This window comes from Pyricularia pennisetigena (genome assembly GCF_004337985.1).
Source record: "Pyricularia pennisetigena strain Br36 chromosome 4 map unlocalized Pyricularia_pennisetigena_Br36_Scf_9, whole genome shotgun sequence".
NCBI lineage: Eukaryota > Fungi > Ascomycota > Sordariomycetes > Magnaporthales > Pyriculariaceae > Pyricularia > Pyricularia pennisetigena.
Genome location: NW_021940921.1, coordinates 1567952 through 1591515, shown reverse-complemented (window position 1 = coordinate 1591515; position 23564 = coordinate 1567952). Strand labels below are relative to the sequence as shown.

At 50.2% G+C, this 23564-nt stretch overlaps 4 protein-coding genes across 4 annotated transcripts; 1 reads left to right on the top strand and 3 right to left on the bottom strand.

Moving 5' to 3' along the window:
* Nucleotides 1-1853: 1853 nt before the first annotated feature.
* Nucleotides 1854-4083, bottom strand: PpBr36_10407 (uncharacterized protein; the record flags this gene model as incomplete). The annotated part of the gene is made up of 2 exons (XM_029897518.1): nt 1854-2033; nt 2509-4083. The coding sequence occupies 2 exons, from the start codon at nt 4081-4083 to the stop codon at nt 1854-1856; spliced, it is 1755 nt and encodes a 584-aa protein (XP_029744166.1).
* A 7684-nt stretch (nt 4084-11767) lies between these two features.
* On the bottom strand, nt 11768-13599 carry PpBr36_10406 (uncharacterized protein; the record flags this gene model as incomplete). The annotated part of the gene is made up of 4 exons (XM_029897517.1): nt 11768-12531; nt 12614-12851; nt 12976-13303; nt 13496-13599. Coding segments are annotated over 4 exons (1434 nt in total), but the record flags the coding sequence as incomplete, so codon positions are not given.
* A 1100-nt stretch (nt 13600-14699) lies between these two features.
* PpBr36_10405 (uncharacterized protein) lies at nt 14700-15830 on the top strand (the record flags this gene model as incomplete). Its single annotated transcript, XM_029897516.1, has 1 exon — nt 14700-15830. One exon carries the CDS (start codon nt 14700-14702, stop codon nt 15828-15830), a length of 1131 nt encoding a protein of 376 aa, XP_029744168.1.
* A 637-nt stretch (nt 15831-16467) lies between these two features.
* Nucleotides 16468-17076, bottom strand: PpBr36_10404 (uncharacterized protein; the record flags this gene model as incomplete). The annotated part of the gene is made up of 1 exon (XM_029897515.1): nt 16468-17076. One exon carries the CDS (start codon nt 17074-17076, stop codon nt 16468-16470), a length of 609 nt encoding a protein of 202 aa, XP_029744169.1.
* Nucleotides 17077-23564: the final 6488 nt, after the last annotated feature.

The following is a 23564-nucleotide window of genomic DNA, read 5'->3' as shown; positions in this document are numbered from 1 at the left end:
ACAAGCCGCCCCACAAGCTAACCGCGCCGCACCTCCGCCTTGGCCTACGCCCGATGAATATTTACAAGGAAGTGGTTAACCGGAAGACCATCCCGACGTCGGTGGACCCAGACGCACGTTTCCAGTATCACGCTGAGAGACTGACTGCAGCGGCCATCACGCAAACGTACCACTACATGATCGAAGGGGGACTCGAGTATGGTCTCTTGACGACCGGCGAGGCGATTGTGTTTCTCAAGATCGACTGGTGCGAGCCCGAGACACTTTTCTATCACCTTGCAGAGCCGGATGCTGAAGTCTTGGCCCATCCGAGCCATTCCCACTTGTGCACAGCAGTCGGTCAGTATCTGGCCTTTAGTCTTATGGCGCTGGGTTTGCCAGGTGAACAACGAATGCGTGGGCAAGACGAGCGCCACCAGGCTACTGAAAAACTCAAGACTTGGGCGGAAGATTTCGAGACGACGCTACGATCGATTCCGGAGGACGAGCGACACGCGCCAAATAGTTCACCAGGCTACCAACCTGAAACATACGAGGGTGTCGATCGATCACCGTACCTTCTCCGGAGAAGAAGACATCGGCGTGTGGGAGATGAGCCGCCCAGGAAAGAAGATGGTCACAGAGAGCCAGGAGAATCGTCAGACGATGAACCAGCGCGGTATTCGCCAGACACCCCGACTCCGGCAGAACGGCGGGCGGGTCAGGGGACTAGACGCAGCGAGCGGGTTCTAGCCCGACGGCCGCGGGGTGGAGGCGGAGGAGGAAGCAACGAGCAAAACAGGCCCTACTGCACCCAAAAGTGTCTGTTGGGGCTCGTCAAGGGCGGGCTTCTCGATGCAAGATGCCCAAACATGGCACTGCACCATAGGCAGTCCAGCTCTTCGCACAACCACGACCGTAGCCCAATCGGCACCTGTGTCCGTCATCCAATAGCTCACGCTGAATTCCTCGAGCTTCTCCTCGAGCAGCTAGAACGTTCACTAGACGACGGAATCACGCCGTTGGCGCAGGGTGGTGCGCGCGGCGTACTGTTCAAAGTAAGCCTGCTCAAGTATGGTTATACTTTTGTCAGCAAGGGCACGGTTAAGGCATTTGTCAAAGACCTTAAGCACGAGGCGGCGGTTTACGAACGTCTGCAACCCATCCAAGGTACATATGTGCCCGTCTTCCTCGGAATCGTTGATCTCCGGTTGATGAATAGGGTATACTACTATGACCACCGAGTCTACGTAATACACATGACATTCTTGTCGTGGGGCGGATTTGAATTTGATGCGACAAGGCTAGTGGGTGGTGGGGAGGAACACTTGAAAGGGAAGGCGATGCAGTCGTTGCGAGCAATCCATCAACTGGGAGTAGCACACAAGGATGTACGAGGGGCAAACATGCTTTTTAACACGGAGGTCAACGGTTTTATGATGATCGACTTCGAAAGAGCACTGCTGCTGGGGCCACCTCGTCCTCCATTGGTTCAAGTGGTGCCGAACAAAAGACGATGGAAGCCAGACATGGTAGAATCCATCAACTCGATAGGGAAGACAGGTGCCCGAGGTCAAGTCAGCAAGGTATTTTCTGAGGATATCGGGCGGATGAAGATGGTGTTCGGAGTTCACAATCAGTAAAAGGTTTCGCATTTGTCCCTGCTCGGGCGAATCGAATGGCAAGCGTTTGCCTGTAGACTTTTTGAAGCTTCTTTTGTATCAACGTAACAGCCCCACAAGCGAGTTTTCATGTGTTTAACGTTAATTAACACTTTTAAAGTCATCTCAGCTGGCTCAGTGCAGCCTCAAGCTCAAGATGGCAGGAACGACCACAACCTCACCGTACTCGAGAATTTGTCCAAAAACGTCGAGTTAAACCTGGAGCACGAGAAGGACTGGACCGGCGTCAAGGTGCACGACTCGGGTGCCGAGCGACAGCTGCTGTACGGCCTGCCCCCGCGCCGCATTTAAGTGCACCCTGACGAGCAAATCGCCATCTTTAAGGCCGAGAAGAAGCTGGGCGGTGTTCAGGTGGCCCTTCGTCTTCGGGGTCTAGCAGCGGGCGTTAGGACAGCAATAAGAACGAGATTTCAAGCTTGGGGCGATCCAGCCAATGAAGAAGGGTGCTTTGAGTATAGGGCGCGCTTAAGCCCGATTGAAAGATTGGCAGGCAGTGGTTGCTGTCCTTGCTTCCGTTTCAACCTCGTTGGCCTGGGGCTCCGTCAATGTTTTGGGCATTGATTCTTGGAGCTTTTTCAAGAGCCCAAACAGTTCCACTGTTAGGGAGTTTCAGGGTGACGAGACAGGCAATGACAGAAGACGTTACAGTGCCTGAGCATCTCGCCTACAAGTCGCTAGGGTACTGCTTGCTGCCGGAATCTCTTTGCTCCAAACAAGTTATTTTCAGTAAACCCCTTCAGTTGATTGCTAGTCAAACACTTCAGACAAGGCTAAATCGCACCTGCTTTGTTGCTAATAGCTGTAACATTAGTGTGAATAGTCCCCCTGTTGCTTAATCACTGAACACCTCTAGCCTCATTCTGCCTGTCATCAAGGTCCAAATCCAGAGGCAATCTACGACGCAAATATCGACGAAGCTTAAAACAAGACTTCCGCCAAAAACAAGACTGTGATACGTCCAGGCCTTATCAGCCGACAAGCTAGCTGTCTGGCATACAATAGCCCAAGGCAACACGTAAAGCATATTGCTCACTAGACTTTGCAAAAGGTACCATCTTGGTCGCGTCGCTAACAAGATCGTCGCGAGCATGGTAGACATGGCGTAGAAGATATAGCACCAGTCAATTGTACGCCACATCATCGCCGTCACGTCTGCAACCTCATCAGAGCCGCTGAGGTATCGGACGAAAGGACGAGCGCCACAATATGTAAGTAACAGACAGACAGGGACCTCAATGGCGAAAGCAATGGCGAGGAAGACGAGAGCTGGCAGGGTTAATTTGACCATTATCTGCTTGGTGGCCTTTGGACGGCGAATCTGGACCCCGATTTCTCGACGGCAGTCACCCCATGTGTGGCCCACAAATGCAAGCGAGGTCTGCTCAAGGGCCTGCACCGGGACCATGACAAGGCCCCACCGTATCGTGTTGAAAACACCCCATGCTGTCGCATATGTCGAACCCATTGATAAGATGTTGCTTACCAGCCAGAGATAAAGTGCATTGCGGATTGCCGACTCGATGAAAGTCAGGACGCCGGGACGGAACAAGATTAGGAGCGCGCGGGGATGGGGCTTCGTTGTAGTCCACTCCTGCAGAGTGCTTCCTCTCTCCTTTTGATATTGAACCGTACTCCTCCAGAGAATATATGCCAGGCCGATAAATGCAGATGCCAGGTTGCAGGCGAGCTGAATCCCTCCTTGCATGTTGACTGTGGGCTCATGGGAGCCAAAATGGATCTTAGAGATGAGCAACAGGTCCAAAATGATGTTGACAGCAAATTTGACCGAGCTGATAATCAGCGGGACGTCAGGCCGGTCAAGCGCCCTGGTAGCAGATGTAACAGCCATCTCGATTGAAGAGCTGAATGCGCTGAACGCTCCGATGCGCACATAAGTGATGCTCGCCTCGCGGACCTCGACGGGCACAAAGCCATCGGCAAAGCTCCTGGCCCCTCCCACGAATGCTAGGCTCATTATGAGACTCAGGACAGCCTGAAAGAGGATAAGCGTGTTTGAGAGCTGGAGCCGCTGTGTGAGAGTGCGAGAGGCATGATCACCAATGATGACCCATGCCGCTCGTGGGAGGCCTTCGTTAAGAGTCTCTGCGACTACGCTGATATAGGTATACGCATCGGTTGTGACGACGAGGGAAGAGTCAATGTTAGCGACCCATAGTTTTGACAATGTGCCGTACAGGGCAGGGAGGATAAATGAAGCAAGACTATAGATGATGGCGCCAGTGTAATTCCCGCGGTGAAAACTTTTGGACCATAGCTTGGGACAGGTTAGGTTGTTCTCTTGAGCCTCGCCATGAGACGCCGGGCGAGTGGTCTCACTGGTGTTGACTTTAGGGAGCATTGTGTAGCCTAAACGATTTTTTGTCATGATATGACAAAGCCGCAAAGGTGCTGATTGCGCCATTTTGTGAAGGTCGCAGCATTTTGTTTTTGTTCATATGCACACCGTTATCGCCATCAAGACTTGGCTCCCGCTAAATTAGTGCAGTTTTGACTGGAAAATATCAAAGAACTTTACCCCGCACCAGCCATCCACCAGGAGGCCGTTGAGATGATGTGCTAGATTTTTCGGCGAAACTTTTCGCGATGTGGCAGCCTAGCCAGCTCAAGGTAATATGTTCCTGCAAAAAAATGAAAACAACAAACTAGAAGGCCTTCGAACAGATATCTGGGCATAATCTCGTCTGCATCGGTGATGAGTCCCTAGATCATCCTTTTTGTCAGTAGCGTCTTGTTTACCAAAAATTCGGGCTTACTTTGGCTGCTGGTATGCTCTTGGGGTGCGTCGTTGAAGGCTACTTACAGATCAACGCGGCTGGGGAAATAAGTAAATTGGACCGTTTGTACATTTGCACATGTCGGAACTAGGTGCGGGGATGGAGCCTCATAACTATTTTGACTCACTTTCGAAGGGGACTGCACGCACGCCACAGGGTTCTGTTGGCCATGAACAAACACTTAAACTTATTTCTTGGGTATACCATGATTGAACCCTTCATGGCAACAGAATCCTTTTTTCATAATTCTTTCTCTTTCATGAAAGAAACAAATGGCATACTTTTTGCAGCACTCGATCAAACAAGATTTGCAGTCTTCATTCAACCTCAATCATCTATGGTATCTCGCATCGAATGCTTTAGTCACCATGGCAGAGGAATGCTTTGTAGAAAGGTACCTTGAGAATTCAGGCTTTGGGCAAGCAGGTGGGTGCTCATCCCGAAAACTGGTACTGGCTGCCACAAGAATGGTCAGGTTTGGGGCGACTTGTGCCAAGATTGGGTTTATAAAGCCTTTTCCATTTGCCATTTTATTCGACGACCTCTTCCTAGAACAGTTAAATGAAGAAAGGCGCAGCTCTTAGGCCCGTCAGTTTGTTAAACTCGAGTATCTTTTTCTGGATGACGCGTTTTCGTGTGCAGAAAGCTCTTTGAAACCTCTGCGCCTCGGTTCGTGGACGCGTCCCGTTCATTTTAATGTATACTTTGCGGAAGATCGGGAAATAGTGAATCATGTAGCGGGATCTGGCTTCAGTGCAGGTGGAATGTGAAAGGAACTGGACGTTTGGCTCCTCATTCTGACACTATCTACCAAGACTCTATGCACAAAAAGCTAGCAGGCACCTGGTAACTCGATTCTTGACCGCGATACCTTCCGAAGCTGGAAGTCACTCAGTTTACCGTCAAATGCAGCGAAGCTTCTATGGATCAACAGGTCTGCAGGTTACGGAAAGACAGGTTCCAGAACGGAGAAGCGGGGTAATCCGATGCCAATGGGTTTGTCCGCGCATATTATTGTCAGATCTTGGGTAAGGCGTATTCGACAGTGCACCCTACAAAAATGCCGAACGTTTGCCGAATGGGCTAGGACAAGAATGTGGCACCCCAAAAATATTGTTACTTGACAGCACCATCCAAGATGGAAATACCGACAACCAACCCGTTACTTCCCATACCCCCCATAATACCGGCTTTATCCATATTATAGCGGTGCTCCGGCTTAACCGCTTTAATAGTCGGATGTTGAAGACGAGACTACCACGACCTAATTACGTCTGTTGTAACCCCTTTAACGCGCACAGAATCAATCCTTTTAGGCCTCGAGACCCTAAGCGATGGATATCTGCTTAAAAACCGCTTTACTCATCGTTTCCCAAGCGTTGTGGGCTGTCCAAACACGTGAAGTACTTGACCGAGGATGTAAACGATCTCCCGGTGCGTAGGGGGGAAGCCTAAAGCCTCCTGAGCTAAAATCCACGCCTCCAAGCCGTCCTCCTGGGTCAGACTAAGCTTCTGTAGGGTTGCGGTAAGCTCTCGTTGCGATTTAACACCACGTATGCGATCTTGGAGGGTAGCTTTGGGAACACCCCATTTTCGGGCTGCTACGCGGATACTCGACCCCTGCTCCACTTCGGCCATAGCTTCAAAAACATCGTTTTCGGAATAACGTTTCATAGATGCAGATATATTAATCAAAGAAAAACACATGGTTCTAAGTATAGAATTGGAATCATAAGGTGCGAACGTGTGCATCGCGTTAAAAACGCGGTATGGAAATTCGGGTGGCCGGAATACAAGGGTGTTGGCTTAATCCTTAAGGAGACGTAAAACATGCCAAGTGAAAGTAATGTCATAAAAAATTGTCACACCCACAACTAATGTCACGGCCAGGCATACATTGGAGAACCTCAGTGTATTAGGCGCTATCGACGAAAATTCTAAACTGAAGAGAAGAGAGAAATTACAATCGACGACGCGCTCAAGAGACGCGCTTAAATCCGGAGGTAGTGGATCCTTGTCCGATCCCTGGCTCGGTGTGGAGCCGAGTCGTGATTCTGAGGGTAGGTCTAGGGGCCTGATCCTCACAAAAAGGCGATTGGTATGCATCGGCTGTATCAATACATCAGCCTATTGGAGTTGGCCAAGGTTCTCCATGACTCCAAACATGGACGCATTCGAGTCAGCTCAGATGAATACGAGGGAATCTTGAGGTTGCAAAACAAGGAAAACAACAAGAGAAACAAAGATAAACTTGCAGACCAAATCAGGCTTGGGCGCAAAATCTGGAAGATTTGCGCCATGGACATCGGTGAGAAGTACTTAGGGGCACTTCCGTTTATTGTTGTCGCAGTGAAAACAGAAGATATTCTCAAGGTCACCGACGATATGTTGCCATCCCTGAATGTCTTGCTCTCTCGTTATATCCATTTATGGACGAACGGAAAGATGTTGGTCGACTACATCAGGCGGGGCTGTTGTCCCGAGGGTCGAAAGGCGATTGAGGATATTTTGCTGTAAGTTCGTTCTGTTTTTCTCTATTTTTTTGTTTTGGGTTAGATATGTCCAAAAGAAAACCTCGCATTGTAGCCTTCCAGACTTGGCATGTGGATACTGACCTTTCGGGGTGCGTTTTGTGACGGGCTAGTTCCTATTGACCTTCCCTTCTGAACAAGCTTATTGTGACGGGCCTAACGTATGCACTGGGCGGATATTACGGTTGGCGTTTCCTATATTTTCAGAGGCCAGCCGGCTGTACGTATGGTCGTAGTAGTCTAAAAAAAAGCTTTACAGTGTTTTATGCTTGAATAGCAAGCAGTAAAATCCAAAGTTGGGTTGATACCAAAAAAATCTCGAATAGTATGGAAACAGGCGAACAGAGATCAAATTAGAGAAAAGCAGTGGAGTAAAGCTATAAAGACTGCGGTACTATCGTCTAGTACCAGTACAGACCGAAAGCCTGATCTTCCGTCATAACATATAGACATGGGCATCGAATTTGAAAAGCTAGTAACCCATGATCATCTTTCCGTCTCTTCAAATCAAGCTTGCCAGGTTCTCTTTAGCAAGATGGCTTGCAACGCGCACACAAAGTCCTCAACACCAAGAGGCGATAGAGACTCAGACTCTGCTCTTCCAGAAGAAAGGCTTCTGAAGTATAGTTTCGACGAGTGACCGTAGGTGCCGTTTTCGATTCTTGAGCTACCGTTTGCCGGACCTGGGGCGGCGAAGTTGTCTGCAAAAAGATGATCCAAAGCAACCTGCAAGTCCCGGCCCCAGTCATGAGGAGTGCCGAAGACTAAAACCGCGGCAACAGGCTCCGATTGCTGGTCGTGGGGCCTTGGTAGGCCATCAACATCGTGCACACTGGCTGTCATCTCAGGTAAAGGGCTGATGTTTGGGGACTTTTTGAGTGAGTCGGACGATAGAAGGACCTTTTTGAAACCAAGTTCCTGGGCCTCTTCCCTGATCAGGCTTTCGCAGCCCAATGCTAACACCCACTGATCCTGGTACTGAGGGACGAGCACTTTGAAATCCGCAACCGCATCGAATGGAGCGCACTGAGGTGCCAAACGGTCGAACCCAGTGGGGGCATTACTGTAAGGCAATATGGTAAAGCTCGACTCGCCGGTCATGGTCGCCATCGGTGGAGACCAGACAGGAACGGGTGGATGTCCGTAAAGGGATTGCGAAAAAGTGTCCCATTGCACAGATGGTGAGAATATGTCATACCAATACGCTCTCCCAGGCTGACAAGGTCCCCTGCTTGAGTATATTGTGACACGTAATCAGATAGGACATAGATATGAATTTCTAGAACCTAAAAGTATTTAGTTGACCAATCGCAAAAATTTCCGTTCGGTGGTGATTACTCACCCGGTCTTTGTCTTGACTTAATAGCTCTTGCATCCGGTCGGCTACATAAGCCAAGTGAACTTTAACTCCATTAGCGACAGTAGGTCTCTATGTCGGACTCGTAAGCTTACCTTCTGGGCGGACCTGCCAGAAAAGTGCAATCCTTTTTGTTTTTGTTTCGCAAGAACGATAGTCTTGCAGTAGCTGTGAGACATATGACAACTGACCAGCAATTCCAATACCAGTAGCAAAAAGGAGCACTGTGCCATACAGATCGAGTTCAAGCTCCTTCCCATATGGCCCTTCTATTAAAGCTGTCAAGTGTTCATGTGCTCTCCGGTCTCTTGAGCTGCATTCGACGAGGAACTTCGTGAATCCAGTGTATTTCTCGATGATGAAGACGGTGTAGTCAAACTCGCCCTCCCGATACCACCAAGCTACGTAAAATGGATGTAGCTGTAAGAATGATGTGCGGCTTACCCCAGGAACACAGAGATAGACATATTGACCGGCTCGATGATGCCATCCTCTGGATAGTCGCACGTGCAAATGAACCGCATTCAAGACTGGAATTCTTTCGCCCGACGGTGTTGTGTAGTTGATGGGTTGAATGGTTGCCCGCAACTCAAAGGTCGCTTGCGCTTTATATTTCGATAACCAAGGTGGAGGAACCGAGCACCACCAACAAGTATTTGTAAGCAAATAGCTCCAAACAAATATATGGTGGGCGGCGCTAAAGAACCACTAGGTTTGTGTAAATACAAGGTCGCCAGTAGCGCTGTGCTGGATATGACGTGAAGGCCGTTGAAGAGCTCATAGGCTCGTCGAAGTAGAACTCCTGATAATGGAATTGATATTAAAATTGACGCAGCCTGTTACAGTCGTCAGTAGGTTCTTGCTTCATTTATTGAGGATGACTTACCAGGAAACCAGCGACCTCTTCCCCGCTTGCTAGGTTCAGGCTTCTTCATAGAAAGTGAAGTCCCGCAGGATGCGGGCGAAGTGAGCCTCGACGTTCTGGTACACCTCCTCTGCACATCAACTTCCCGTTGCAGCTTTTGTATCAGCTGGGTCATATCGAGCCGGGCGGCGCCGTCGCTCGGGGGGTGTCTTGCAGCCACATCCTTTGCGGGTGAAAATTTTCAATCTGTTAGTGTTTCTGGTGTTCTAACTGCCGCCGCACTAGCAATAGTGGGGCTGCGGGGCTGTTATGTCGACGTCTTGCGGCGTTTGTCCAACTAAACATTAAAGTATCGTTTTCTCACAGGAGAGGCTTTTTTATTAATAGCCACGACTTTTCCGGATTCTTATTAATCCCAATGTATAGTGGTGAAAGGTTTCATTTCCGCATCTATGTCTCTCTCCTTAACATCGTCAACAGCTTCGAGGATTGCATACCTTTGAGACGTTGGACCCAGGAGGAGACGTCATCCTCTCCGTCCATACTCCAACATGCGACGGAGAAGTAGAGCTATTAGCCTGCTCCAGAATACTCAGCCTAGCATCGCCGGTCTTCTCAGCCATTTTTAATTCGACTTCCAGGAGGGGCTTCGGGTGAGGAGTGGAAATCGCCCTCTGATTAGTCTGGAAAAACGCGACGTTGTAGCGATGGAATCACTCCTGCGCATCCTCCATTATCAGGCAAAGGAGATCGCAACGTCAATCGGACCAAAAAAATGATTGCAGCGATGGCAGTCCCAAGCGATTAATACGACTGCAACAAAGCCCTGCGACCTTGGATCAAGGCAGGGAAGACACTAATGCGCACGAAACTTGCAGGAGAGACATTCACCACCCCAGCAACGGTATTGATGGCAGGCTTAGCAGTGATTGCGCAGGAAATAATGTGTGCGCGTGCATGCATCTAGGAGCCACCTGGACCTCCTTTGGTTCAGTTGGTGCCGAGCTCCGGTGACCACGGCTTGACCCGCTCCTCCTCTTGGTTAATTCGTGTGATTGCTAAATCAAACCCCTCTTACAAGCATACTTACAGGGATTATCATTCATTCCCCAGTTGAGGGGTCTATATAACATAGCTGCACCCCAAAACAACCACATTCTTTGGAAAGGATTCCAACCCAGTTGAACACCGGAATGATACCCCAATTCATCCTCTCAAAATCTACGCACCAATATGTTACCGGTCTAGCACCAATTCAAATGTAAACAAGTAATAAGATTTGGAATTGTGATATATCTCAAACAAGTTGAATCACCCCCCGCCGGCCTGTTCCGGTTTTGTGCATTGCTTAGTTTTACCTCGGGTTAAAAACCATTCGGATCATTTTATCTTTCCAATCAGCTTTTAGTGCACACAAGAATGCCCCCCTTGCCAGAATAGTACCACCTGGCGTTGACGTTCAAATTTGTCAAGCAAGGGTGGCAATGCAGATTGCCAAGGAGTCCCAAACCCCTCACCAGGCCGCAAATGGCGGCCCACCTCACTGTCCAGGCGCGGGGACATTGCAGGCATTGTCTACAGCAATGCGGGGTCCAGTCGGTCATCTTCTAAGTCATGGGGGAGGCCTTTCAATTTCGTGGCGTGGCGCAAGAGCGGAATCCGATTTGAGGACTGGCAAATTGCGGGGTCTTTACCGCGGTCGGCGCCACCACCCAAGCGACGGAGCGACGCCGAGTTCAAGAGCATGTCCACGACCCGTCAGACGGCCCAGTCTTTGACTCCAACCTGACACCCCGTGCTGTTCGCAGCAACGATCATCCACCTTCTTCCTCCTTGGCCAACCCATCGACTCCCGGCTATTCCAGTCTACAGTCTTGATCTCAACCGGCTACGACCCGATTAGATCTGCGTCTACCGGTCTAACAATGCGGGCTCGGAAAGACGCACAATGATTCACATCTTCGAGTAAAGGCCGCCCTACAAGCTAACAGCGCCGCACCTCCGTTTGGTCTACGCCCGATGAATATTTACAAGGATGTGGTTAACCGGAAGACTATCCCGATGTCTATGGATCCAAAAGCACGTTTGTATCACGCTGAGAGGCTGACTGCGGCCGCCATTACGCAAAAATACTACTACATGATCAAAGGGGGACTCGAGTATGGTCTATTGACGACGGGCGAGGCTTTCTTGTTTCTCAAGATACTTACCACAGCGAACAGTGATTGGAAAAGCCGTGTTCGGCGATTGAGGATGTTTTGGAGATTACATCTTTGACCCAGATCGATCCAACCGGGGCAAATGCTCCCGAAATGGCCCGTCAACCCAGCAGGCCCAGCTCGACACGGACGTAGGCAACACGCAAAACCAGCCGTATTTTCCAAATCTTAACCAAACTGCAAACTTATATCAGCTGTAATCATCCACAAGAGGGATGCAATCGAGCGGGCCAGGATTTTGGATCATAATATAATAGCCTTGAAGCACTCTAGCGTAAGTAGAAGCATAACTTATTTCATTTGCTAAAATTTGTGTTGACTTTGCGACCCTTATGTTGCTCATATATCAGAAAAGTGAGATTTCGTTGTGTCCGAGGTAACGGGTGTCTTTCTGGCACGTTTCGGCCGATCGACACCATGCGCTTGTTTGTTCTCCGGGGTGACGGGAATGTCAGTTTCGACCTGCGAAGACGATACCGAAGAAAGTCCGTCGGAAATGTCCCCAAAACTATGCTTTCTCCCTTGTCTTACCCGTCGAAATGGCGTGCGGCCCCTGCACTGATCTTCGGCCGATTGCCCCCACCCAAATGTCTGCGGCTGTGTTGCCTCCCCGGACTCAGGGCTAACTCCATCCTCATCACTATCCTCGATACCCCACCCGAAAGCTTGGGCAAATGACCTTTTTTTGGGACTCACACTTCGACTTTGTGACCGCTTGGATGAATCGAACACAACGGCTACTGAACGAACTACCGCGCCCTCAATGTCGCGCGTCTCTGTTCTACCCTGCTCAGAATCCCACACGAGAACCTTGTAAAGACGGTGAGACCCGAAAAACTTGATCCGTTCATCTGTGAACAGGGCCCAGGCGAACCGGGCGAAAGCAAATTCCCTACTTACTCCTCGAATGGCTTGCGGATTGCGATTGTGATACATGTGGACCAATTGCATCGAATTGAGCGGCTCCAACACATGCCCAATCAGTTGAATAGGCTGGGACATAAACTGCTTTGGCACAAACGCAATCCGACGTCCATCAAAGAGATAGTGCACATCCCGCCGCAAGAGGAGCATTTTTCTGTCGTCATCCATCGTCGAGACGGCTGTGGGAAAACGACAGTATCTTTGATTTCGTAACGTCAGCCCTAAGCGCAAAGCAAGGCAAACATTGTTGATTGGACATACCTCTCCATCCCGTTTGAAATAAACCAATTTTTTTCCTGTGCCGGAACAAGATGTGCTTGTTCCGTGGCGTCTTCAAAACCAGATACGCGACAGCTCCTATCCCTCTCTTTAACAGCCATCCGTCCCCTGAATGAAGGTGGTGGAATGTAATCGGGAAGTTGCAATTGTGACCAAAGTGGAGGTAAATTATCGTGTGGAAAACGCCAGTTGTGGAAAGAAGGAATGACGGGGTACTTGTCTACTGGTCAGAAAAGCTGTCAGTGAATGACCTTTGCGTGAAATCCCAAGACGGCTCGAAGGGTTCCGAGCACAAGAGATTGGACGTACGGAATGATTCGAGCCCATCAATACAGAAAAAGTACTCGCGCCCGCGCAGGATCCCGTCCGACGGCCGCGACACTGTTTCCATTGTCATCCGCAGTTTTAGTGGCCAATTTGCCCTTGTCCCACTCGGTCGCGCAAATGATACAGCAGGATATAACCGCCAAGTCGTACTCAATCCCGATTCCGTCGGCTGCTGACAGTAAAAGTAGCGGTGGCGTGTCTCTCGGGTATGCTGGATGACGAAAGCGAACTTCGTATGACGCCAGGGCCGTCTCGGATGCCGACGGTGGCGTAAGTGCCGGGAATGGGAGGGCAGACATCTTCAATTCTAGGGATAGTGATTTCGGCTCTCCGTACGCCAGTAAGCTATGTCGTTCGTGCAAATCGTCGCTCTTGCGTGTTCGTTTGTTTGAACGTAAGACACGAAAGCAGCTAGCGTTCGTCAGTGAAACATCATTTATTTTCATCACCATGACGACAGCCAGCTGGCCACCAGCTGACAAAGGGCGCCAAGGGACACATCTGATTGGTTCGATGGGTGAACATTTAATTCCTTACGTAAACTGCTCCTCCCATAATAAAACTCTTGTCAGGTACGCTTTCCATACATTTGCCTTACGCCCGTTCGGACTGGGAAATTTCCTGTCAAAAGCCGATAGAATCTCTGTGTTATTGTTAGTTTGCGTAACCGACTGTGTGGACGCGTTTGACGCGATGCAGGGTTTTGTAAAGCACGTGATTTCTGTGATCCTTTGACCTGTTCCAGCCAACACCCACCCTTCGTGCGGGGCTCTAGTCGAGCTGCTTCTTACCAATTTAAGGCGCAGTGGGAGCTGGCTTGATCAAGCAAAAATTTGTAGTCACGAGAGGTGCGGGAGTAAGTTTAAGAAAACATGCAATAATACTACCAAGTTACCTACCTGGAGAACTGGGATAAGAAGCAAGTGGAGGGTTCAAAAGTGCGAAAATGCGTTTTTGATCGCGCCCTTGGCTACATGCACCAAGTCAGCGTTGACTTACTTCGAATCGACTGTGACCAATGCATCGAGAAGCGGAAAGCCCTGCTACAGCTCGCAGCAATGATGCTAAAGAACGGAAGCTAGAAACCATGTCAAAAATTTCCCGTTTGTTGACCAGTGACTTGAATGGGAAAAGTGGTAGCTAGTTGCATTCGATTATTGACGGCCACTTCGCCTAGCTAACCATTCCCACTAGGCATATAGGCGACATCTCACCTTCGCGCTGCAAACTCGCCCGTGTCTCCACTTAGAATTACTACCCTGCTATCAAGGGGGCTGTATGGTTGCTGTTCGTGTAGCAGAGTGTAAGATGCCATCCATGCTCTTATTCAGAGCAGTGGATGGTGATATGAGGATTGATATGTTCTACCGGTATAATGATGAAAGTCAGGCGGCGGAATGTCCATTGCACAAAACGCGTTATAGGTGCGTGAATGGATGAAGCGCCCCTAACTGAGTGCACCAGGAATGCGCGAGGAAAATCAAAACCAATTGAACGTAATGTGAAACCAGCCTTAGATATTTGGGCGTGGGACCAGGCCTGGGATCAACCATTACATGGATGGTTTGTGCGGGGTAAAGCTCGTCGACAGGGAGTAAGGTAGGTATCGTCCAGTTGGCAGGGCACTAATTTAGCGCGAGCCAAGTTGGTTCGGTGTGCATATGAAATAAAATGCTATCTTTACAAAGTGGCACAGTTCCGACTTTCCAAATGATGAAAAAACAACCGTCTAGGCTACACGATGCTTCCTGAAGTCGACATCGAAGAGACCGCTCACCCAACGCCTCCCCACGTGGAGGCCCAAGAGAGTAACATCAACTCCACCAAGCTGTTGGCCCACAAACAATTTAACCGCAGAACCTATACTGGTGCCCTCATTCTTAATCTTGCTTCCTTCATACTCCCTGCCCTGTACGGCACACTGTCCAAACTATGGGTAGCCAACATTGATTCCTCGTTCATCGTCACAACCGGCGCGTACAGTTACATTGGCGTAGTCGCAGAGACCCTTAACGAAGGCCTCCCACGAGCGGCATGGGTCATCATTGGTGATCATGCCTCTCGCACTCTCACACAGCGGCTCCAGCTCTCAAACACGCGTATCCTCTTTCAGGCTGTCCTGGGTCTCATAATGAGCCTAGCATTCGTGGGAGGGGCCAGGAGCTTTGCCGATGGCTTTGTGCCCGTCGAGGTCCGCGAGGCGAGCATCACTTATGTGCGCATCGGAGCGTTCAGCGCATTCAGCTCTTCAATCGAGATGATTGTTGCATCTGCTACCAGGGCGCTTGACCGGCCTGACGTCCCGCTGATTATCAGCTCGGTCAAATTTGCTGTCAACATCATTTTGGACCTGTTGCTCATCTCTAAGATCCATTTTGGCTCCGATGAGCCCACAGTCAACATGCAAGGAGGGATTCAGCTCGCCTGCAACCTGGCATCTGCATTTATCGGCCTGGCATATATTCTTTGGAGGAGTACGGTTCAATATCAAAAGGGGAGAGGAAGCACTCTGCAGGAGTGGACTACAACGAAGCCCCATCCCCGCGCGCTCCTAATCTTGTTCCGTCCCGGCGTCCTGACTTTCATCGAGTCGGCAATCCGCAACGTGCTTTATCTCTGGCTGGTAAGCAACATCGTATCAATGGGTTCGACATATGCGACAGCATGGGGCGTTTTCAACACGATACGGTGGGGCCTTGTCATGGTCCCGGTGCAGGCCCTTGAGCAAACCTCGCTTGCATTTGTGGGCCACGCATCTCTAGTTAATCTCAATACTTACTTGAGAACGATCATAACTTCACCCCCAGTCATTGAGAACCCCAGTTACCCAGTCAGACGCTCAGTTGCTTCAACCCACTGTACTTTACCATAAGAACAGGTTACCCGATACCTTGATCGTAACACAGCTCTGGCGGCTCGCCTGTTCAAAGTTTATGATTCTTTTTAAATTGAATATGCTTTCCAAAAGAGTAACCTTTTTACTGCTAGCATCCTACCAGGAATCCTGAAGATCGCAGACTGCGTCAACCCAAAGGGTTATTCTTTTCTGCCTCAACTCCAGGTATCTTAAAGTGCAATCACCCACGTCCCTCCAGCCATCTCAAGGGCAGGCTGGACTGCTCCTTCCCCGCATGGATAAACATCCTGTGAGGCCAGGAGCTAGCAGTAAATAACCTGTGTTAGAACATTTGCGATACAATGAAACCAACATGCGCTGCTCTGCAGCGGACTCTGATCAAGCTAAGGTTTTCTCTGCCAAACAATCTATAATACATTTTAATGTGAAATTGTTATCCAAAAGGAGAGAATAACTTATTCGCATTATAAACGTGGTTGTCTGCGAGAAATACTGGCGTAGTTGAATTTTCTGCAAAGCGTCCGATAAACACTCGCCTCAATAGCCACAAAGACACAGATCGCTGACCAAGTACAGGGAATTTCGCCAATGCACGCCCATTTTTACAGTAAGATTTTGTCCCTTGGCAATCCGACTACGCATGGACACACGTTCATAACCCCTCGAGCTGCCCCTTCGACAAATAATGCGAGCCGCCTGCACACCTATAGCCCCCATCGCTTTGCGAGATCCACGCGTACCCAACGGGACACATTCCCAGCCTGGCCAGCTTTTCCTTTAGGGCTAGCTGCTTCTTCCGTCTATCTTCCTCTTCTAGCAAGCGCGTGACTATGGCGTCCCGGTCCGCGTCGCGCGCCTCCTCGGCCTGCTTCTTCAGCGACTGGTATTCGGCCTCCCGCCGGACCTCCTCTCGCTTGTCGCGTTGAAGCTGCTCCCAAACGGCGTCACTGACCCCCGCGTCTCGCTTCGCGTATAGCCCCGACGATGCACTGCGGTCGTCTGAGCTGATCAATGGAGCGGCTTTGAGGGCTGCCGGTTGGTCTTGCCCTTCTTCTGCTCCGGGTTCTTCTGTTGTAGTGGTCGGAGAAGCAGTGGCAACTTTGGTTGCTGTCGTCGTTTTGAACATGTGCTGATGTGCAGGGGGAGCTTGCATATATTGAATGTCGCGGGCGAGGACTCCACCTGCTAGACCACCCGTCACGGCTGTTGAGGTGGCCCGGGATGCACGCTCACTACTAAAAACCTCGAGCTCCAACAGCATGTCTTCCGGCCTGATCACCAACCTCTTTGCGGCCAAGCCTGCCTTGTCGCGTGTGGTCCGCTCAAACGTCTTTTTGGCAATCGTCAACACATCCCGGGCGTTTGCCCAGTTGGGCTGGTTCGCAATAGTAGCTGTGACATTTGGACCATGAGATGACCAGACCCTAACCCTGACCCCTGGCCAACGGCCCACCAGGGTGATACCTTTATTTACGTCGCGTCAAGCTCAGAACTTTGTTTGTTTCCTTTCTTCTCCTCAGAGTAGAATCTTCGTCGATAGGCGCCAATAGACTAGCTTCCGTGCTATGCTTACCCTGGCCGTGACACAATTCTACTCTCTAAAGAATCGCTGGCCTAGCGATTAACAAATAAGGCGCAACAACTTATCTTTACGCCGCTGGCGAGCGACGAAAATAAATCCGCACCCGACAGACCCGACCCGACCGGAGTTCGACAGGAACGGCAATTCCAGTCCCCGACCACGACCGATCCGACCTATGCCCAGGCTGAAGGACCATCCACCTGCGAGCAGGAAATCACAAAGATTGATTACGAACCAGACGGAGCAAACAGACCGCCCCATCGACGACCCGACCCGATCAGAAAGCGAAACAGACTTTCGCCCAGGCACCAAGTCCAGTGTCGAGGACGAAATCGAAGTTGCATCTTCTTCGCGGTCCCCGGAGCTCAACGTGAACGCACAAGAAAACAACCCCAGAATGATGGGCGACGCAAACGACCCAGCCAGCGAGATCGCTAGGCTAGAAGCGGAAATACTTAGGCTAAGAAACGCGTTGAGAAACGACACACCCAGCCCCAGGCCCTACAGAGAATTAAGGCACCGAGAGCCATCAGTGGAAAGTGCATTCGGCGGAACGAGTTTCAAAGCAAAAGGGATGGCCGCTTGGCCAGCCTTTACCGAGTTCCAAGGAACAGGCGGCATCAACCCTGCTTACAATGACAAAGCAAAAGCCAGAGCCGATTCACCCCCAAAGTTCGCAGGAGACAAGACGCAATTTGATAGCTGGCTGATAAAGGTGGCCGACAAATTCGAAGAAGATGTCGCCATTTTTAGGACTGAGAAAAGTCGGATGCGTTACCTGATGAATTTGCTCGAGGACAAAGCCGAGAAAGCAATGATTACTCGTTACGTTTCAGTTACACGCCCCTTTTCATCAGCAGCCGAAATGATCCAAATCCTAGAATCCATGTACCACGACCCCAACCAGTCCATAGCTGCCAGAGAAGCCCTTAAGAAACACGAGTTTGAGCTAGGCAAGGGCCAAGATATCCACGAGTTTATTGCCACGTTTAATTCACTAGCCCAGCAAGCAAAGGTTCGGGAAGAAGACTGGAAGCAAACCTTGTGGGGATGTATACCCGCCGACCTCGATCACCGTCTGCTGCACGATAGTGAGAACATCGACATAGACTACGAGACGTTTTGCCAGTACGTTACCAAAGCCGTCTACAGCAACCAACTGGCACAAGAAAGGCGCAAAGACCGAGAGAGCACCGACAAGACCAGCACGAAGAACGAGACCCGGAGCAGGCAGAAAACAGCTTCGACGAAAGTCCGTTCGCGCTACAAGCCCAAAGATTATCAAGGGGATAGAACGGAACCAATCACGATGGCTAAGGCCGGTCGCTCACTGACTTATGAGGAGAAAAAGGCGCATTGGGATGCCAACACCTGTTTCATGTGCGGAAGGGGTGGCCATAATTCCAAAGATTGTCCCGAAAAAGAGAGAATAAGGGATGTCAAAGCAGTGAAGCCGAAGCAACAAACGAGTAGCTTAGATTCGGAAACCACAGACGAATCGGGAAAAGAGTGAGACCGCCGCAAGCCTCCTCGGTGGTCCAGATGTCTACGATAGCTCAGATTGGTAGTAACCCACGACCTAAATCTTTCATCATTCGAACTCAGATACAGGTTAATGGCGTAGCACTATCAGTTAAAGCTCTTTGTGACACCGGAGCAGACATTTCTCTTTTGATCAGCCCAGCAATCGCTGAACAAGCCGCAGAACGGCTAGGAGCCCGGCTTCAAAGGTTAAAAACCCCGCTACTTTTGTCGGATTACCGCAAACAGGACGCAGGACGCATTACGCACAAACTAAAAGCGACCTTGGAAATCGATGGACGCCGGTTCAGCAACCAAATGTTTTACGTGACGGAAAGTGGACATGATATGTTTATTGGGCAGGATTGGCTAGTTGAACAGGATGTTTGGATCCACCCGAAAACGCAAACGTTCGCATGGCCTGAAAGGACACCGTCGCTGGCAAAATTCTCGCCAGCCATTAGACTTCCGAACATGTTGGACAAGCCCGATCCGGTTGCACAAGCCGATGCAGAGCGGCGCGACCGAGCATTCGAACGGGAAACCAAAAGGGTGCAAATACTTGGACGACCGTGGCGCCAAACAACCTTTTTAGAACCCAGACCAACGACCCCGGTCGTCTTGGGTGAGGACCGAGACGTTGTAAACATAGCCGCCCTTCAACACAAACTGGACACCGACCCCCGACAAAAGCGATGGAAATCGTGCCCAATACCCACGCAGCCCATCACGTTAGAAATTGGACCCGAAAAACCCGCCATCAGCCTATCTGCCGTCGGCCGTTCGTACCAATGGAAAACCAACAAGGGAGAACCAATCCCGTTCCCGGAAGATGAAGACCCCGACCATGTCGAACTGGTCCGAAGCAAACTGCCATCCCGACTCGCTCACCTGGAGGGATTCTTTTCGAAAGCAGCTTCCACCAACCTGCCTCCACATCGCCCAGGGCACGATGTAATTTTGGAGCTAGACAAGCCGAAAACAGGATCGCCTCCGACGTACAGGACACCTGTGGAATTCCTGCCGCTCGAAAAGGAAACAGTCGACGAGCTGCTGCGCATTGGGTTTATCGAACCCTGTATGCAGGCCGACCCAGCGCCTGTCCTGTTCGTACCTAAACCACACTCCAAAGAACGCCGTTTTTGCACCGACTACCGATGGATCAACCAGTTTTTGAAAGATCGATTCGTACCAGCCCCGGATGTCAACGGAACTATTTTTAATTGTCGCAATGCAAAGAGGTTTACAAAAATCGACATTATTCGAGCTTTCAACCGGTTACGTATGGCGGTTGGCTCAGAGTACCTCACTGCTTTTCGCACCCGACAGGGCACCTTTCAATGGAAGGTGCTTCCCTTTGGGCTAAAGGTCGGCCCAGCTTGGTGGCAGTCATTTATCAACGCTCAGCTAAATGAACTTTTGGACTTGTTCGCCAGCGCATACGCCGACGATGTTTTGGTTTATTCCGACGGAAACGAAGAAGAACATTGGGACCAAGTAGAAGAGGTTATTTACCGATTAAGCCGAGTCGACCTCCAGGGAGATATTAAAAAGTCTCGATTCAACGTTACCACGGTCGATTATCTTGGCATCGTTATGGACGCAGGTCTGGGCATCCGTATCGATCCAGACAAACTGCAGGCAATTAGCGATTGGAAGTTCGAAGACCTCACGTCCAAAACAGCCGTGCGTTCCTTTTTGGGATTGTGCAATTACATTCGAATGTTTTGCCACCATGCCAGCAGCGTCGCTGAGCCGTTGAACCGACTGTTGAAGAAAGACGCCAAATTCGCTATGGGCCCCGAACAGAGGCGAGCATTTGAGGAAATGAAACGTTTAGCCTGCGATGCACCGGTTATGGCATTTTTTACCCCAGGCCGACCGACCAAGGTAGAAACCGACGCCTCACGCAACGCGACCGGCGGAGCAATCTGGCAACAGCAACCGGGTGGAGAATGGAAGCCTGTGGGATATTTCTCAAAAACGATGACCCCAGCAGAACGCGCATACCCGATCCAAGACCGAGAGCTGCTGGCAGTGGTTCAAACGCTGAAACATTACGAACCAGAATTGTTGGGGACAAGCTTTTTCGTGGTTACAGACCACCAAGCTTTAGTTTACTATTCCACAAAACGACTCCTTTCGACTCGACAGGTGCGTTGGGCAGATTTCCTGGCCAACTTCAACATTACGTTTCAGTACCGCCGCGGCAAAGACAATATAGCCGCCGATGCCCTGTCCCGCAAGACGGCAGACCTTCCAACAGTTAAAGCTCGGGAAAAAGAAGAACGAACAATGACTTTAATCCCACCTGAGAAGATCACACCTACGGTGGCCGCCGTCAGCACTGCCGACCCAAACGCCCACGTGGTGAGCGGCGCAGATTTGGTAGACCTAATACGACAAGAGAACGAAAAGCAAAAGCTAGGCCAACACCAAGGAAAGCTAGTCGTCCCGGAAACGACTTTAGACGGACAGATTTTTTTGAGGACCGCTCTGATCCGTGAAGCTCACGAGCCCAAAATATTCGCCCACGCAGGACAGAACAAGACGATACAAATGATCAAAAGACGGTATTTTTGGGAGGGCATGAGTCAAACCATTCGGAAATACATCAAAAACTGTCACGACTGCGAGCGAAATAAAGGCAGACACGACAAGACCCCGGGCCTATTGCATCCGCTACCGATACCGAATTACGTTTGGGAACATGTAGCAGTTGACGGAAAGGACATGCCCAAAGACAAGTTCGGATACGACTACGTGTGGGTGTTCGTTTGCAAGTTCAGTCGCCTGATAGCCACCATCCCAGGACAGAAGACCGACACAGCAGAAATCCTGGCCTCCCGATATTACCGATACCTATACCGTTTCCTAGGACTACCTTTCGTTTGGATTAGCGACAACGCCGGGCCGTTCATCTCCGAATTCATGGCGACGATAAATGAACTCACGGGTACTAAACACCGACACGGCAGCGCCCTGCACCCTCAAACACAAGGTGCCGTAGAGATAACCAACCAGGAACTGGACCAAAAGCTGCGGTTTTATATCGACAAATACCAGACCAGTTGGAGCGTACATTTGCCTGCTTTGGATTTTGCCCACAACGCCGCGTGGCATTCCAGCCTTGGTATGTGCCCGTTAAAGGTAGTGCTCGGGACCGAACCCCGAAACCCGCTGTCCACCGACCTGCCAACCACGACCGTTGATTCAGACCAGAAACGAAAAGCGCTGCAGATCGTCCGCCAGACTAAAGAAGTCCAAGAGTTGGCTCGCCAAAACGCGCTAAAAACGCAGGCGAGGCAGGAAGAACAAGCCAACAAAAAGCGGCGACCAGTAGATTTTGGGGTTAACGACTATGTTTTCGTCAAGAAAAAAGGGTTTCCGACGACCGCACCGACGACCAGACTGGATTCACAGTGGACCGGACCATGGCAGATTCTAGAAGAACGAGGATATAGCTATGTTCTGGACGTACCTGAATCGTTTAAAGGAAAAAACTTGTTCCACGCAGACCGCCTCCGCAAAGCCGCAATGGACCCATTACCACAACAGAAAAGAGAGCCGCCTCCGCCAGAAGAGATCAACGGAGAACCAGAGTTTGTGGTCGATAAAGTTCTAGCGTCCCGATTATTTGGCCGGAGTAAGACATTGCAATACCAGGTCGCATGGCAAGGATGTGATCCAGACGACACGTGGTACCCGGCTGAAAATTTCAAGAATTCAGCGACAGCCCTTGACGACTTCCACAAGAAGTACAAAGATGCCGCAGGACCGCCGAAGCGATTGGCAATCTGGATAAAAGCCGCTGCCGAGGATAAGTTGGACGAACCGAATCAGGAGGATAACGTGGCGGAGCATGGAGAGTTGAACGGTAAAAGGAAAAAGCGACGACATGGTTAATTTGACAAGAGCCTCGCATGATCTCCTGCGTCGACATACGAGGTTTGGAAGGGGGTAGTGTGACATTTGGACCATGAGATGACCAGACCCTAACCCTGACCCCTGGCCAACGGCCCACCAGGGTGATACCTTTATTTACGTCGCGTCAAGCTCAGAACTTTGTTTGTTTCCTTTCTTCTCCTCAGAGTAGAATCTTCGTCGATAGGCGCCAATAGACTAGCTTCCGTGCTATGCTTACCCTGGCCGTGACAAAATTGAGGGTGAGATTTTGAAAATCTGTATATTAGTTAGAGGAGCAAGTGAAACCCAAAATGCCTTGCTTTACCTTTTCGATCAAATCGACTCAATGCTTTCGGGGCGCACGAAACCTGCTTTTGTGTGTAAAGGGAGTTGAACGAAACGCAGAACGCATTTAGTGTCACGGCCAGGCATATATTGGAGAACCTCAATGTATTAGGCGCTATTAACGAAAATTTTAAATTGAAGAAAAGAGAGACGTTATAATTGACGGCGCGGTGGAGAGACGCGTTTAAATCCGGGGTTAGTGGACCTTTGTCCGATCCCTGGCTCGGCGTGGAGCCGAGTCGTGATTTTGAGGGTAGGTTTAGGGGCCTGATCCTCACACCCCATATTATTCAGCGGAAGTTCAAAATTTTGGCAAAAGCAAGATTACCAAACCCTAGGTTGCCGTCCTTTTAAAAAGACAGGCAGAAGAACAAGAACATCTGTTGCCAGCGTCG